The sequence below is a fragment of the Callospermophilus lateralis genome, chromosome 5 (genome assembly GCF_048772815.1).
Source record: "Callospermophilus lateralis isolate mCalLat2 chromosome 5, mCalLat2.hap1, whole genome shotgun sequence".
Taxonomy (NCBI): Eukaryota; Metazoa; Chordata; class Mammalia; order Rodentia; family Sciuridae; genus Callospermophilus; species Callospermophilus lateralis.
In genome coordinates, this window is record NC_135309.1 from 49633305 (window position 1) to 49650351 (window position 17047).

The 17047-nt window shown below is 39.7% G+C and overlaps 1 protein-coding gene across 3 annotated transcripts in view; it reads right to left on the reverse strand.

The window, feature by feature from the left end:
* The window catches only part of Sema6a (semaphorin 6A), a 126001-nt gene that overhangs the window by 41807 nt on the left and 67147 nt on the right, over positions 1 to 17047 (reverse strand). For all 3 annotated transcript variants that reach the window (XM_076856668.1, XM_076856667.1, XM_076856666.1), the window contains exons 4-10: positions 13058 to 13118; positions 12011 to 12073; positions 11178 to 11279; positions 5972 to 6062; positions 2947 to 3066; positions 2198 to 2286; positions 1215 to 1432 (exon numbers count right to left, since the gene is read on the reverse strand). In XM_076856668.1, coding sequence (XP_076712783.1) covers positions 1215 to 1432; positions 2198 to 2286; positions 2947 to 3066; positions 5972 to 6062; positions 11178 to 11279; positions 12011 to 12073; positions 13058 to 13118 — 744 coding nt within the window. The remainder of the gene's footprint in view (positions 1 to 1214; positions 1433 to 2197; positions 2287 to 2946; positions 3067 to 5971; positions 6063 to 11177; positions 11280 to 12010; positions 12074 to 13057; positions 13119 to 17047) is intronic.

Sequence of the window (17047 nt, forward strand, 5' to 3'; positions counted from 1 at the left end):
TATAGACTCATATTTTCATTTATCTTCAATGGGAAACTCTTGACTCTTGCCCTCCATGTAATTGAGGAGCATGATTTCCACCTTCCGCTTGCTGTTTTCTGTGCTCTGCCTGATTCCTAAGCACTTCTTTCTAGATGCTATCCTCCAGTCTCATCATTTTTGTGCCTGTCATGTAGCACTCATCAAGTTCTTAAGAGTCTTTGTAAAAAGTAGAATACAAATATTGTACTCTTAGAGGATGATATTCCATCTAGACTATCAGAAATTATACCCAGAGATGAGAACATGGTAGAGAAATTCAGATTTCATGACCATACCCAGAGTTAGGATCATTTTCACATAACAGTGCTAGACCTGTGACAGCTTTGTAGCTTCATGGAGAGCTGAGTATCAGGGACCCCTTACTTTCCTTCTATTCTGTAATATCCATACAGTTTTCACTGCTCTGGGACAATTATTAGTGTCTTAGCTTAACCATGTCTTAGCTTAACCAAATACAAAAATAGGAATGAATAGGCTGATATCCAATATCTCTAGGTATAGTTTTCGATGACTTATAAATCCTCACTAGAGCAAAGTTTGGGATTTGGGCCATGATCTAATTTGTTGAGTGAGGTCACCCAAGGGTGACTTCCTCAAATAGGGCAGTCACTAGATCCCTGGGTGGGATGCTGGACAGACTCATGTCAATCCTAAACTTCATGATGTTGCATTTTAATATATTTCTGGTGTTTTTTACTTCAAAAGATACCTAGCTAATTAATGGAAATATTACAAGCCCATTGGAATGCTACATGTGCTAAGATGGGAAAAACATTTCTTAGTTCCCAAACTGCTTCTTCCATTGTTGACTACCTGGACCAGGTAATCTAATATTTTAAGCTCAGTTTCCTTGAGTGTAAAAAGAGAACAATAGTATTGGGTTTCCAAGATTAGAGGAGGGATTTAGGAATAACACATGAAAAGTGTTTACATGCCAGTAATATGAATAGAGCATATTGTTATAATTTATTTCCCCTAAAATCCTATTTTAATAATGCTTGTAAATTCCAACTAATTCATTGATGAAAACTAAGTGTTAAGTGCTTCTTAGCTACAAAGAGTGAATGGAAATTTTCTGTCAGTTGTGAACACTACATATTACAAGAGAAGCCCTGTGGGAAAAGGGAGCCAGGAAGAAATGATTTAGGTCAACACAGCCTGGGCATAGTTACCTGTTATAAGGTGTGGAAAAGGTTGCCAGGACAACATCACGGCCATTAATACGGATCACGTCTGTAACCGCCTGGAGTATGTTGAAATAAAAATGAGAGTCTCCAGGCACTGAGCAGTTCAGTCGAGCCTTCAGGAAAGATGTCCACTGTTTCTCCAGGACTCTCTGAGACCCTCCCATGTCATTCTTACAAACCTGAGCGACTCTAGGGAAAACAACCTGCAGAGGAAAAACACACAGGGAAAATGAGATGCAGGCACTTTGTGAGAAGATCGTACTAGAATTTGCCTTTTCTTGACAACAGAAACAGAACAACAAGGTGCTTAATTTAATATTGTGTTTCTAAAATCAGTAGCAAAAGAAAAAAAAAAAAGAGGAAAACTCAGCACTGAAACAGCATGTTTTAAAAGATAAGGCTGTGGCATTTAATACAGAGCCATAAATCCTTCAGGGGATCAGCTCCCAGCCACATAAACTCATTTCCATACAGACTGCTTAGCTTTTTATTTCCTCAAACAAAAGCACACTTTGTATGCACCATCTCTGCCATCCTCACTGCCTGCCTCTGGGGCCTGACTCTCATCCTTAGAGTGTGAGTTCCTCTAATTGTGCAAGCCACCCTGGCCTTTTATTTGTGTCCTCCAACTTAATGACCTTGATCTACTCTCTGGTAAAAATAACTAATAAAATAGACATCCCCTCACTGTTCTATCACTTTTTGCAAGAAAGAAAATAATAAATATATCAAGACTCAATTTGCTTGAGGATACTGGATATTTAGTCTCCCTAAGGAGCAACTCAATTAAAAAGGAAAACTGTACCTGAAAACCACATGTCGAGATACTTGGAATTTGGTATGAAATTAACCAAACATCTGTTGGTTGGATTTTTAAATAGAAATATTTAAGAGGTTCCCTGTAATTTGTTATAGCTCTGAAAAGGCTACAGGGCTTCGAGATAGCCCAATGCACCCTCCCCACTTACCTTTCCCATGGTGTTGTACTCCACAGCGATTTCCCTGAAGAAGAAGTAGATGTAGTCTCCATAATCCACTGCTTGGACAAAGTATGGTTCTGTAGACAAATAGACATGTCACATAGTGTTAAGAGAATTTTAATCAAGTGCAACCAAAGACATGTTATTAATTAAAAGTGTAGACATTTGGTGAACACTAACCATTTCTAATGACTTCACACTTGCAAGTGCTAGTGATTTCAGAAGGCTTCTCAAGCCTACAAATTATATCTTTCAGAAGCTTTGCAATCAACAATCAAGAATAAATGGGTTTTGCAAATCTCTGTAATTTTATTTTCCACAATGGAATGCCCATATTACAGAGTGGATTTTGTACACATTGCCTGGTCAGCCTGACTCACGGGGCTGTGAATGGCCTCTTTCCTATTCCCCACTACCTCCAATCCCTGTTCTCTTTCGTGAATGAACTATTCAGCTCTTTTCATGTGGGACTCCAAAATGAGAGTTTCAGGCAGGGGAAGATGAATGTAACATATTCTATTGTTGTGGCACTGGTAGTTTTGTTAATCCTCCAGAAACTCAAGGGAAGGGCAAAAGGGAGGTAAATAAATCAGTGGAGATGAAAGATGCAATTTATATGGTTTGGTCTGTCAGAAACCATTACTAAAATGAATTTACAGTCTGGTCCATCCAGACTCTAAATCTCCCACAAGATATGTTACCCGCCCCCCAACACCTTTCTTCTTTTAATTGTTCACCTTTCAACCATTTTGAATCGTGCTTGACGGTCCTCAGGGTAGGGCTGTCTCCAAGACTCCGGTAAATGACTGCATCAATGGCCAGGAAGTCAGTCACTGTGGCCGAGTATAGTTTTCCATCTTAGCAGAAAAAGAAAAGAGGTAAACAGGGTGACAGCAAGAGAGTGGGGATGGGGAATAATGAAGACATCCCCCAGATTGCTTTCCTACATCAGGCAAATGAGATAGGACAACTGGGAAAAATCCAAGAGTCGCTAGGAAAATACTTGGCCCATATTCCTAACCATTTTAAATTGGGATCATGAGAGATGAAACATTTTTCATTTTTTAAATTGCATGGCAATTTTTCTAAGCAGCAGCAGCTCAGGGAACAGAGTAAATGAAAAATGTTGTTTGCTGCACTTGATTAGATGGACCTTGACTGAAATCTCAAGGCCAAGGACCCTTGGATGCTGCTATTGCCACCACACCATGGTAAACTGGATTAGGTAGGAGCCCAGGGAAAGATAGAAACTGATGGTATCACTGAAAAATTTAAGTCCGGCAGAGGTAAGGGAGTCCTCACCCTGGGGAGGTGGGCAGAGTTGAACAGAGGAGGCTCATAAGCACAAAGGGGCTGACCAAATTCCTGCTTCTGTCCTGAGGGTCAGCACTGCTCTTTATTTGGTCAAAAGACTTCATTAAGCCCTGCCAATCTACCTTAATTAACAGGTATTTGCTTTAGGATTTCACAAATCACAAACTGAAAACATTATGAATTACAAAATTCCAAAACAAAGAAGAAAGGGGATGGGAGAGGCTGAGTTCAAACTGGCCTTTCTTTAAGAACTTATTCTTTTGGGGAGGGATACTTGAGGATATATCCAAGGCAAAAGAGAATAAATACTGGAGATGGTCCCTAAAACGTTTGGTTCTTTCCTGGATTAGCAAACTCTGCAAACAAATAACTAATTGGGGTGTTCTAGGATAGTAAAATCTATGTAGACTAAATAGAAACAATAGTTATACCCCAAAATAAAAACAATGACTTCTTGGCTTTATTTTTAATGAATTACATATTTTCACTAATTATATGCCAAAGTGACTTACAGACAATATAGTACTTTTTAAGTTCTACCATATTTAAAAATAAAAAGATTATCAAAACCTAAACAAAGATATTTATTTTTACCTTTGGTCTTAAAATAACGAAAATTTGCTCAGATTTAACTAAGAGGTATCTTGATATCTGCATAATTAGCAACTCTACATTAAGAAGTTCTGATTATATTTTTGTTCAAATCTGCAGACCACAAACCTTTGCATTGACAGGCACATATCTATAAATCGCAAGCTTTCTCATAGAATATATATTCTATATTCTTATACCCTATGTCATAAAGATAAGCCTGGGTTTTAGGACAGTGGTACATGGGGAGGAGTATGGAATGTAGGGATGGCTATTCCTCCTTTTAATAACACTCCAGGACTCTGTTTTACACTCAATACTGGTATCCGACCAGAACTTTCCTTGTAAAACAGAACACTATTCTGCCATTGTTGGTACTATGCTACCATCCACTCACAGTGCAGATCTTGAGTCAAATAGGGCTGAGCTTTCATAAGATTTCAAATATTCCAATGGGAAACTTTTCAGATGTACATCTTAGGGTGGGGAAAATAATAGTTTCATCTTGTGTATTTGTTCTCAATAGCTCTTGGAAACATACTGGCCTCAGTAAACACTCAGTGCTGTCTCTCATTTCCACCTCTGGCTACAAGTTCCCTTTTTAGTTTACAGTTAAACTAAAATTCTGTCCTTCAGCCCACATCCTCCAAGGTCCCAACTAATGCAAGTCCTAGAATCAGAGAGGTATTCGGTATAGGTATGCATTTTAGAATATGCTCAAGCCCTCTTGCCCCTGGCTTTGCTCCTGCCCATGCTTGCAAATTAGTCTAGGAGACTTTGTGGCAGTGAAGTACTGTTTCTCAAAAAAGCAGGCTCTCACTTAGGAGGAGAACCCCAGGAAACTTTCTGTTTCTACAATCTGTGACTAAAGATTCAGGCCCACAAATGGGTAACTCTGAGGATGAAGTTCAAGGAGCTGGGAAACAATCTTGTTTCATAATCAAAGCCCTAAAGTCCCTTATACAGCTAGGATGTGCCAGTTTTTAGCTGTTGCGATGGAAATTATAGTTAACTGCTTTATTACATGCTATAACAATCACTATTATACCAACACTTCTCTCAACACCCACCTCCACACACACAGCTGGCAATGAATTCCTAAATAAATTCCTAATTAAAACACAGTCATATACAAAAATCCTACTAAAAGGATGGCTTATCAGCTGCTTCTTTATATCTTTTAGAGCAGAGAGAAGGTGTGGGGTGGGGGAGTACAGGCCCACTTCAACAATCAATATTACCCTCTAAACCACCAGGACCTTTGGACCAGAGACAGACATATTGCTTAATCAGGCTATGATATGTGAGATTGTGCTGGAAGTTTATGGGTATGTGGCCTCACTGCTCTGACTGAGATTCCAGAAGTTTCCTTTTTTGTTGTTCTTTTTTTTTTCATTATCCTTCTATATGTAGATAAGAAGACGTTAATTGGGGCAGGAGCCAATCTCATAATGGAGTTGATGCAGAGGCGGGAAATGACAAGCAGCAGCATCGGGGATAATACTGTTGTTGATCAGAACAATCCCAAAGTCTACCCGACCTCAAATATTAAACCATATCCATAGTTTGAGGTGTGATTTCTATTATTTGAGCCCAAACTTGCCATTGCATATTCAATGTTGAGCTGTTATCCTTTTCTACAGACACAAAAGTATGGGTAAGTGTGGCAAAGACTTGTTTAGAGAAGCAAAAGTACAATTTCCATACTAATTTCAAATGGAAAAGGCACTCTTAATTACAGTATTCACCAGAGAATCAGGCTACAACTGTGACTCCACGAATCCTCCAGAGCAGATTCTCAGCGACAGGCTGAAACACGCAAAAGCAAATGCAATAAGAAGAAATCGGGTCATTTACCTGCAAACAGCGCAACGTTGGCATGTTTGGCATCATAAGGGCATCGGGCCATTCCACTAAATTCATCCCCAAAAGGTTCCAAAGTATCAATCTAAATGCAATAATATAACTTGATTATAAACAACAACCACCAACAATAATTACAAAACTGATACTTATAAAGCACTTCATGTGTACAGTAATTCATATGCATACTTGCAAATGTCCTTATAAATTCCCTCCAATGCACGTCTATGTGTTTCAGATGAAGAAACAGGCTAAAAGAGATTAAGTCACTTGACCAAGGTTCTATAGCTAGGAGAGTCTAAAATTTGGTCATGTCTGCTCAACCCTTAACTATTACAATAAATATATCTCCATATCCTAATGAAATGGCCTAGAAATAAACATTCTAAACCAAGGAATTTCTGAGGCAATCCCTGGAAAAAGCTACTTGTCCCAATTATCTGTTGAGTCATGAACTCTAGAGAATGACCTTAGTTTCTGGTTTTGTTTTGCATGATGAGTCCTACCTTTGTGGCTTAAATCCTGTAGAAGACACTGGAATTTTTCCTTGGGTTACTTGGCAGAATGATACAGAATCAGGAAAGGTACAAGAACATGAATATGAGCAGAACATGGGTGGCCTTGGCACATGCTTCAGCATCAAAGGATGGCAGCTTTGAAAGTGATTTTGCAAATGGCCCAGGTTTAGAAAACAGAGGCCCAAAAGTTGAACGGCTCACAAAGGTCAGAAGCAGTGAGAGACTGAGCCCCTGACTCAGGCACTGTTTCTTTAAGTTAGAGGTTATTACTGGCCTGCTGGTGAGTTTCGTTTTGTCAAAGTAGTATTGGGGGGCGAACACCTGGATTTCTTATTTATTTTAAAAAGTCAATTCAGGGCCTTCTTTACCAAGTCGCTATCATTCACCTTTACTTCTCCAAAGGAAATACAAACACTTGACTCCATGAGCATTTGTGGGTGTGGCAAAGCCTCCATGGCTGTTTCCCAAAATCCCATTTCCCTTTCTTTCTGACCACACTAAGTACATTTCCCATCATCCCCTGCAGTTCTACATGGCCATGTGACCACACTATGACCAATAGAATGTGAATGTGAGGCTGCATACCGCCTCTTGGACTTGACCCTGAAAACCTTCCCGTGGCCTCCATCTTGCTCTTTCTCTCTCCACACCAGGTATTAAGGATTCTAGGACCCTACAAGAGGTCTGAGCAGGAGGAAGCCTGGCCTTCTGCATAGCCTCGAGGAAAAACCCCTTTCTCTAATCCACAATTGACTGTGCTGTGAGCCAGAACTAATCCCCTTGTGCTGGTCAGAGGTTGGCCTACCCTGATCAGGGACACAGTGGCTCCTACTTTATGACATGCTGTCTCTCTTCTTACTCTGTGGGATCTTTCTAGCATATAAAATCTTAGTACCACCGAGTCCAGAAAACGATCTCCACATTGCTAATGTTTTTATACCCATTTGTGGTTCAATCTTCTTTACAGTTTAAGGATACTTTGTTTATCATCAGGGAATTGCATGGTTTGAGCACACATTTGAAAACTAAAAGGATGTAAACTGGTGCTGAGGGCAGATCTATGCAAAGACCATTGGTGATTGGTGCTACATCAAGCTTCCCCAAATCAAGGAGCTTGAGGTCTTTCCCAGAAGGAAAGAGAGGATCTCATGAGCAGCACTCGGTGCTGTCAAATCTTCTGTGCTTTTGCTTTAAAGCCCAGTGTCAGAGATGGAACAGGACTTTCCTATCAGGAAACACTTGAAGATGGCCCCGTTGAAGTCATCTGTTTTTAAATTATAGCTCAGTTGAGTTTAAAATATACATTTTTAGGGGAAAGACAGGCAAATCAGACATCCTTTAAAGCAATGTACTCCACCCCACTCCCAGCACATTCTTTATGAAAGTCTTTCCCAGATATTTTATCCCAACAAGAGCTTTCTGTTGAACTGTGACAGAGTTTGTGGTCTGTGGGTCTGGCACATCTTCAGAAATGATGCTTAGCACACAATGAGGCAACAGAAATGCCCTCACCCCCAGTAGTGCTCATTCTGATCCTAGCAATGGGGAAACTGTATAAAAGGGGAATAGGATTTTTTTTTTTTTTTAATTTTTAAATGTAACCTTTCCTTAAAAAAAAAAAAAAAAAGTTGTTATAGCTATAGCTAGTCAAAGGCAAGAAGCTGTGAAGAATTAATGCATTGGTTCATAACTCTGGAAAGGTCCAGAAATAAAAACAATGGCAGAGTGAAATCCTCTTTCGATGAAGTAAGAATTAATCCTCATAGTGGTCATCAAATCTCAGACTTAACAGCAACCCCTGGGAAATTAAATCACCATAGGGTACAGATAATGATATAAAGAACCAGCCTGACTTTTGCAGAAAGTTCAAGAGGTGTAGAGCCCTAGAGGGAAAAGGGATGAAGAGTGGAGTTATACCTTCAAGTTTATAGTATTCAAATTCTCCCCCAGGTAATCTTGTTTAGGGCTTTAATCTTTCTAACACTGTTTTTTTTTTTTTTCTCTTAATATAAAAATTGTATAAATCAGGCCATGGTGCAGAGAAAGAAGCTGAACATTTGTCACTTTCCTGTCTCAAGTTACTCTAACCAAATGGATACTTCTGTGCTGGGATGAGACTTGAAGTTTTCAGTGAAAGACCAGTTAACTGGTTTTGCTTTGCATCTTTGGTCCTGATCTGTTGATAAAAAGCACTTTAGAGATAGACTGTCATTCTCCCTGCAGCCACATATGTTGTGTCCCATGTCATTAGCAAAGTCATACTGTGCCCTGAGCCCAAGAGAACACCTTTCTGAGCAATGCCAGGGGTAACTTATGACCATTTACAGTGCTAGGAATATAGCAGGGGCTGAGCATGAACAGCAACCCATGTGTGGGCTCTGAGAGGCCCAGACTCCCACAATATGTTTCTGCAGGTGTGGCTAGAACAAGCTGAGGTGACAGTGCTCGCTATAGGTGAGGCACCGTGGGAAATGGAACATGCCTGGAAAGAATGAGCTAGACCTCTCGTGGCCAGTGTATCATAGTGCCAAGGAAACCCGTAATTTGTCATAAAAGATAGCTTTCTAGCTGGGGAATTCTTTGTGATGTGTTAGGAGCATTAATCTAAATGAGTCCCAAACAATGACAAACAGGGATGGAATATTAAGAGGTAGAGTTGAAACCTGAGCTTGCAGTCATTGGATAGAATACATGTTGGGCTGGCTGGGCTGCCTTGCTTGTGAACTAATGAATCCTGCCTTTATTTTAAGATTTGATCTTTTGTTTACGATTGACATTTTCATACTAATTTTGATTTTCAAAAATGATGACATAAAAAAATCAAATTTATCTTAATTACTGCATTTGGGGGGGTCCTCCTGTATATTTTGCATCAGAGCTGGGGGCCTCACCTGCCTCCCCTAACCCTGGCCCTGCTGCTATCCATTTCTAAGCACATGATGGAAGGTGAGCATGAGGGTAAACCAGACCCTCCCTTCATTTCTTTGTTAAGAAAAGGCAGGAGGATCTTTGCAGCGAGCCCAGTGGTTCTTTTCCCAGTCTATCATTGCTTATTTTCATTCTCTATACCCCTAGGATTGCACTTTATGATGCAGAGACTCAAATTTATATTTCTCCCTATATCTCTCCCCAGATCAAGGCTTATTTCCATGCTGGATATCTTTGTTCACTCCTCATATACATGGCCCCCCGCCCCCCAGTTTCATCCTTCCTTAGAACATTCAGAGCAGAACCCCCAATTCTTACTACCTCCACCCCACCCTTGCTGAATCTCTTTTATTCTCTAAACTGCCCCATCCAAGGGACACCCTAGCAGTCATCCTTGACTGCTCTTGCTCTCCTTGTCCTGTGCTCCTTATCAATTATTAAAATCCTCCTGATTTTTGTCACATAAGTATATCCTGAATCTATTGTCTGGCCTTCATCTTTTGAGCCATCTACCTCTCTAGCCTCTTTCTGTTATCACTTGTCACTTCAAATTCTAGCAACTGAGAACCAGATGAAGTTTCTCGAGCTCAATGGCTATTTCTCATGCCTTTGTTCACGCCGTTCACCTACTTGTAGTGTCCTCTTCTTTCATTTGGCTAACTTCTCCTTATCCTCAATGCAAAGGTAAGGCATTACCTTCTTCATGTTTATTCCACAAAAACTAACAAGCACTTGATGGGCAGGTACCACATTAAGTTTTGGACAACCCCAGATGTGGTTCCTTGTAGAGCCTCTGGGTTTCTTATAGGCTGAGGGTATTTGTGTTCCAGGCATGAGAACAGCAGCCAGGAACTCTAAAGAAAAGGAGGCATCCTACCTCCTTCCTGCGGTTGCCTCAAGTCCTCACCCAGGCTAGGGTAATTGTGCTTCAGCAATTCTCTGCATTGCGTCCCATGGCAGCAAGCCCATGGAATTACAATTTTCTTCTCCCTGTATGGCTTCCTAAGAGTGGAAGCCTCCTATCTGTCAGTGCCTGGCCACAGTAAAAACTCGATGCTTGTTGAGTAAAATCTTCAGCAATCAGAAGGGACAAGGAAAGTTAACAGATGTGGAGCCACAACCTTAGACCATCGCTACGTCTGCTTCCACAGCTGGTGAGCGCCGGGCTTCCTTGGTAGCCCCTCTATCAGCTGCATGCGTACTAACTAGATTTACCAACTCTGAGAATTCATTATTTTTTTTCCTTTTATAAAGGCCGATATAAGTAAGGTCATGGTCAAGTAAGATGAGTGTTAAATGGAATCAAATTTCTGTGCTCTTGAAAATCTTACCAAGAGGAAAGTCTACAGTTTTAAACGGCATGATTTTGAGATACCTTTTAAGTGTGTTTTTGTGCTCAGAGGGGAGATTGTGGGATTGGAGGGAGAAAGAGAAAGGGAAAGAGAGACAGAGAGGAAATCCACATGGTAATTCCATGTGGTCAGTATGTCAGACTTCTGAACAATAAAGAATAAGGTCTTAGAGAAACTACTTTTGCAGGGTATGCTCTTTAAAGATGTGTCAATCAATCCTGAACAAACAGGAAGCTTAGAAGCCTGCTCAGGATCACTCATGTGGAGCAATACATTAAGTTGAACAAGTGAGAGGAACCCAGGTGGTATTAAATTACCCCTCTTAGGTTTCTGTGGGTACAATCACAGTAAATTATGAAATACCTCCTGGCTGTGTGGTTCCAATGGACAAATAGCATTTACCTTATAGTTCCTGCAGGAAGGGTTGAAGGCATTGGTTCCACAGACAAACAACGTATCATCGTTTTTCTTCAGTAGAACTTTAATAAAGTTGTGACATTCATCCTGCAAAATAATTCAAACTGTTTTGTACCTAGTCCATTCAACACAGAAATCCATTTGTCACCGAGTCCCACCATCTGCTCATACTACGTTACAGCGAAAATGGTGGAGGATTTGCCCTGTTAAAAGTTCGAGTTACTCCTGATGTTAACCAAAAGATGATGTCGATAACCATTGTTTCAGCAGTAAATAAAAAGATGGCATCAAATGGGAGGATGCGTGTTTATTTTATGCCACAAAAAGAAGGCCAGCTGGAAGTGCCAATCTCCCATCATATTAATTTTAATGCCAGATGCTCTGGGGTCCCTTGATGTACAAGCCTTCTGGCTGAAGTGTGTTTTTATGTTGTTATATGACCAAAGGCAAAAAAAAAAAAAAAGCCTACATGTCTGAGGCAGCCTTTTATGAGCACTTCCCCAGATTCCCAGAGGGCCCTTGCCTGTGAGGTGGGCTATCACACAGAGCACTCAGAAGACCTGGGCAGCCAGCTTTTTGTCCGTAATCCTGAGAGTGCCTAAGGAGTTCACGATGCTGTCCTAGCAGCTGTCGTAATGTTTCATCACATTAAAAGCAAACTATTTCTGCAAATTAAAGCCTTCAATAAGTTGATGGAAAAAGCAATTACTGAGGAAAAGGGAATCACATGATGCATACTACATCACAGTCCACGGTGGAGATAACCATCAAAAACTTAACCCAAAGTGGCAGCTGCAGGAGAAATGAAAATTGCCTACCTTATGTTTTCCCTTCATTCTGCATGTGTCTACATCAGCTTGTCTAGATTTCCATGTCAGTTTCTGCAGGGATCAAGAAAGAAATCAATTAGAGCCCAGAGGTTGTTGCATTTGATTTTAGAAGTAAGAGTTCCCTTGGGGAGACTAGAGGCTGAACATATATTTATTGAAAGCTTTCCACACCCCTTTCTCCATGATTAATTCACCATAACAACAAAAGATTAGAGATGGAAACGTTGATTTAATTTTGAACTCCTATCTATTCATTAAACTACAAAATGGTCTTCTCTTTGAGCTACAGATAAAGGAGAAAGAGAAGAAGAAGAAACAACAGCATGGAAATTTCACATAAACTATCCAAATTAACTTGTTAAATTATGCTCATTTTGATAAAACACATGCACTTGTCCTTTCCATTGGTAAATCAATTTTTTTGTAAAGGAGCCTTTTTCCTTAAAATATGGAAGTCATTTCCTTAAACATAAAGGGAACATTCACTTCAGGTGGACAAAGACTTAATTCAGGTTATGCTCTTTCACATGAATTAATGGGCCAACTGCCTACTTTAATGGCACACATTTTATAAACTAAAATATCCCCACATGGAGCTGTGAGGAAAGCTTAAGTTGGACTTTATGTCTATCTGAACGCATAATGATCAAGTTCCTAACTCACAATAGTCAAATCAAACTTCATATTTCAAGACCTTGAAACATTAACTTTGAAACATTTGTGGAATTTATTCATAGGACAAAAATCTTATGAAAATTGGTATTTTCCTAGATAATCAGGTGCTATTTTATTAAAGAATTTTAGAAAATTAACTGAAACTTCAAAATATATATGCACACATATTGTATTCAGTACCTGTTTCTGAATGCATGTTAAATCCTAACTGGCCCCCAAATTAAGATTTTTACAAAAGCATGTTGCCACTTCCAAATTTAGCTACATCATCCCCATGATACATTGCATTTAAAATACAAATTATCTTCAAAAACTACACTAAGCTCCTCCATTTTAGGAGATGGTTTTGAAACTACTTACTTTGCTACAGTAAATTTCTTCTGTGTGGGATGTGTCAATATCAACAGTATAAATATGGTCCCTACAAACAAAACAAAATTAATACAAGGTCAAACAAGAATCAAGACAGGTCATTTTCTACTTAATAATGTATCTCATTGAGGGCAGATAAGCCCATACCCATGATTTTTTTTTTTAGCAACATGACATCTACATGCTAGAAAAAGGAAAGAAGAACTTAGCATACAAGAACTACCCCTGGAAACACTTCCAGAAATATCATGGCATCTAGCTCCCTGGGACATCATTAAAGAACAATTTCCATAGTCACCATTTTCTCTCACACCAGAACTAGAGCAGCTTTATAGCTACAACTAAGGCGGGAAGACTCTGGAGATTAAAGTGGCCCAAAGGTTCCAGATGGATTCCCATGTCCTTTCCATATCTGCAAATGCTTGGTATTCAGCATGCTACATCTGTTCATCAGAGAGGCTAAACAAAGCTAATCTCCATCTCCATCTCTCTTTAGGAAATACATTTTCAGTCTTAGCTTTGATGATTTGATTGACAAGATGGAAGATGATAAAGGTAAATTCTTTCCAGAAGCTACTCTTTTCTTTACAAAATGATGGTCAATTAAAATCTGAAATGTACTTGAGTTAAAGTTTACACTTCTTGCTTCTGCTCACCTTCCTGTTTTGCTGAGAATTTGGTTGTCTTTATGGTTTGCTGCCAATCTTCCCTTGGAAGGGGAGAAACAGAATCAGCAGCTCAGGTGTGGGGCTATATTTAAACCTCCCCTTCTGTGTGAGCAGAGTACAAGGGCGTTTTTGTCTGGAATTTAGAAGAAAGAGAAGAAAAGAACTATACTCAACAGAGGAGATGGGGGGCTACTAAGGGAAAGCCAAACAGCTCATTTTCCCTTGAAATAACATTGACTTTTTTTTTTTTTAAATACAGGAAGTCCTGGGGCTGGAAAATTATCCACAGCTTTAAACCAGGACCTCAAGGCTTCTGTGTAGACTTTAAAGCCCCCTCATTTCTTTAAAGGAAAGGCAGGGGGAGAAGAAGAAGAAGAGAAAGAAATTATTTGCACGAGTCTCTCTCTCTCTCTCTCTCTCTCTCTCTCTCACACACACACACACACACACACACATACACACACACACACACACACACACACACAGATATGTTTTCCTTTCTTGGGAAATCCGCTTGCTTCTAGGAAAAGCACAAGGGAGAAAAATAAAAATAAAAACAGGCTTCTCATATGAAAATAAAGGAGGGGGCAGGACTGTAGTCTTACAACTTCCTGCCTGCTCATGAACTGTATGTCAATGTGTGTGTAAGAGTGGTGAAGGGGAGAATGAGGCGCCTGTTTTGTAAACTGCTGAACTGGGAAGCTTCTTCAAACTTCAGTAGGGTGCCATAATCACCCTGCCCTTTAATTTCAAGGCAGTTTACTGCATTAGTTTATTACTTGCTTGACTTTATGGTGGTGCTGTGGCCAAGCACATGATTGGAATGTGTCTGTGACTTGGTATCAGGTTTGAGATGGCTCTAAGCCTTTCCTTGCCCAGCCTCCCCTCCAAACTGAAGTAGGAGCTGAATATATGAATTGTAAATTAACAACTGATTAATATGCATTGGCAACTCCTCAGAAAGCTCTCAGATTGCCCCCTTTTGGCATGGCCTGTTTATGTTAATTAGTAGTTTAGAGATTAAAAAGAAAGAAGAATTTACAAAGTGGATAATAATAAAAAAGAACTGAAAGGGGTTCTTGCTACCAAGCCTCCCATGGTCCCCAGGGTTCTGGAAGGGGCTTAGCTTTTGACTGCTGACACCGATTGTCTGGAAGAACTGGGAAACCTTTTAAAATAGAATTCTGTGAATGAAATCCTCTTTTTTGACAACTACAATCTTTTTCGATATCTAAAAGATCATATGGTTCCAGCAAAAAAAGAAATAGCACTTTATGGTCAACCATAGTCCAAGGTTGGGGATCATTCACAACTTCCCATATGTGTGTCCCACAATTTATACGTTGCTCTTCCTGAATTCAGTTATTTGAACATAAACTGACTTGTCCTAAGACTTCTTCTTCCCTCTTCCATCAAGCACAACTGGGTTATGTTGCCATGGCTTGAGCCTAGGAAAGATTTAACTTTAAATAGGGTGACTTGCTGCCTAGGAACATGGATCTCTCAGAGCAATGTTGGGAAATGTGAAAAGGAGAGCCCCTAATTATAGAAGCCATGGAACTCCTTCATGAATTTTTCTAAGAGTGTGTATTGAAGGGAAGTAACTGGCTATGGAGTGAAAAACCAACACATCAATGGAAGGATGTTACAAATTTGACCTCCATTGAATGATGAGCCTGTTGCCCAGTTTAAAAAAAAAAAAAACAGAAGCCTGTTTTTCTTTCTCCTTTTTCCTTTCCTTGGGGTGGAGAGTTCAGGTGAAACTGTCTTGGTTTTAATGAGCTGGAATAATAGGCACTTTCAAGTCTACAGAGCACCTGGCTTCTGAAGCTTCCATTGCCCTGGCCTGCAGCCCACACCTATATTAAATCATTGGGTACACAGGCCACCTGTTAGGCCATTTTTGCTCCCAGAGACTCAATTGCAAAGTGAACAACTCACAGGAAATCTTGAGTCTACCTATTTCTCACAGATCCAATGTTTAATCATTTATTTGATTGGTCTTTGGCTAATTGGATACAAATGTAATCTAGCCCTGCTACATTTAGGAAACTAAAAATGATTATTCATATGGAGCTGGTAGGCTACCTGAATGGTAGGTGCTGATACCTCACTGGGAAGCTTTATAGCAAACCCACAACAATGATGCTCTTGGGCAACAGCTACTAGAAGGTAATTACCAGGACAAGTAGTTTCAGGACAAGTAGTAGTTTCTTCCTCTGTAGGTAGTACAGGACAGGGAGTGGCAGTGTAGTCTCCAGAGCAAGGCCACCCTGGCTTAAATCCTGCCTCTATCATTGGGGCATGATCATTTCACCTTTCTGTCCCTTGGATTCCCCCGTCACTAGTACACGAGGGGGAAGAGTAGCTCCTTCTTTTTGGTTTGTTTCTAGCACTGAACAAATTAACATTTCTAAAGAACATACAACTACAAAACATGGACATAAATAATATGCACATAATAATATGTGCTCTATTTGTGAAGTAAACATTTTTTAAAAGTATTTTAGCTCCCTGTGACCAATGTGGGTTATTTTCAGGATGTTTTAATCATACCAATGTCTTTCTAATATGCAAAACTTGTCACCTCAGAATATCTAATTGCTTTAAAGGAATCAAGGACTGCTAGTATATAACTTTTTTTTTAACCTGTGTTTATAGCCAAGTACAAATATCCTCCCTCTCTCTCTTTCTTTCTTTCCAGTGTGAAGTGACTAATTTGCTGAGAATCAGGTAGGACCACAGAGGAATACCACAGGATAGTGCTACCCACTTGGGTCCATTTGGAGTTATTCTGAATGAGTTACATACTCAGAACAAGGGAAACCATACATTTTTGGAATCCCAAGGTACTTCAATTAAGCTAAGCTAACCTAACTTCTCATCTGCAGAGAATACTTAGAGCCAGAGAACTTGTGGTCCAGCTGAATTAAGGACAGAATTAGAACAAAAGTACAAATCCATGTGACCCCCTGTCTGGGCAATATTCTTACCATGCATTCAGCCTGAAGATATCAGACTGACCAAATGCCATTTCGGCACAGATGATTTTTTCTTTTTTACTATGGCAAAATTGAGAAACCCTTCAAAATATATATAGTATTATGCTTTGGGGGGTACCATTGTCATGCTTTCAAAGTAATATATAATATTCACTGCAAAAATACAAATAGTTTCATAATGCACACCTATGGACACACTGTGTAATACATATTAACACGTTCAACTTAATTTAACAGATAAGTATCAAAAAGCAGAGCACTGCTGGGTGCTTGGATATGTATTTGCATATATGTTCAAGACACAGTAG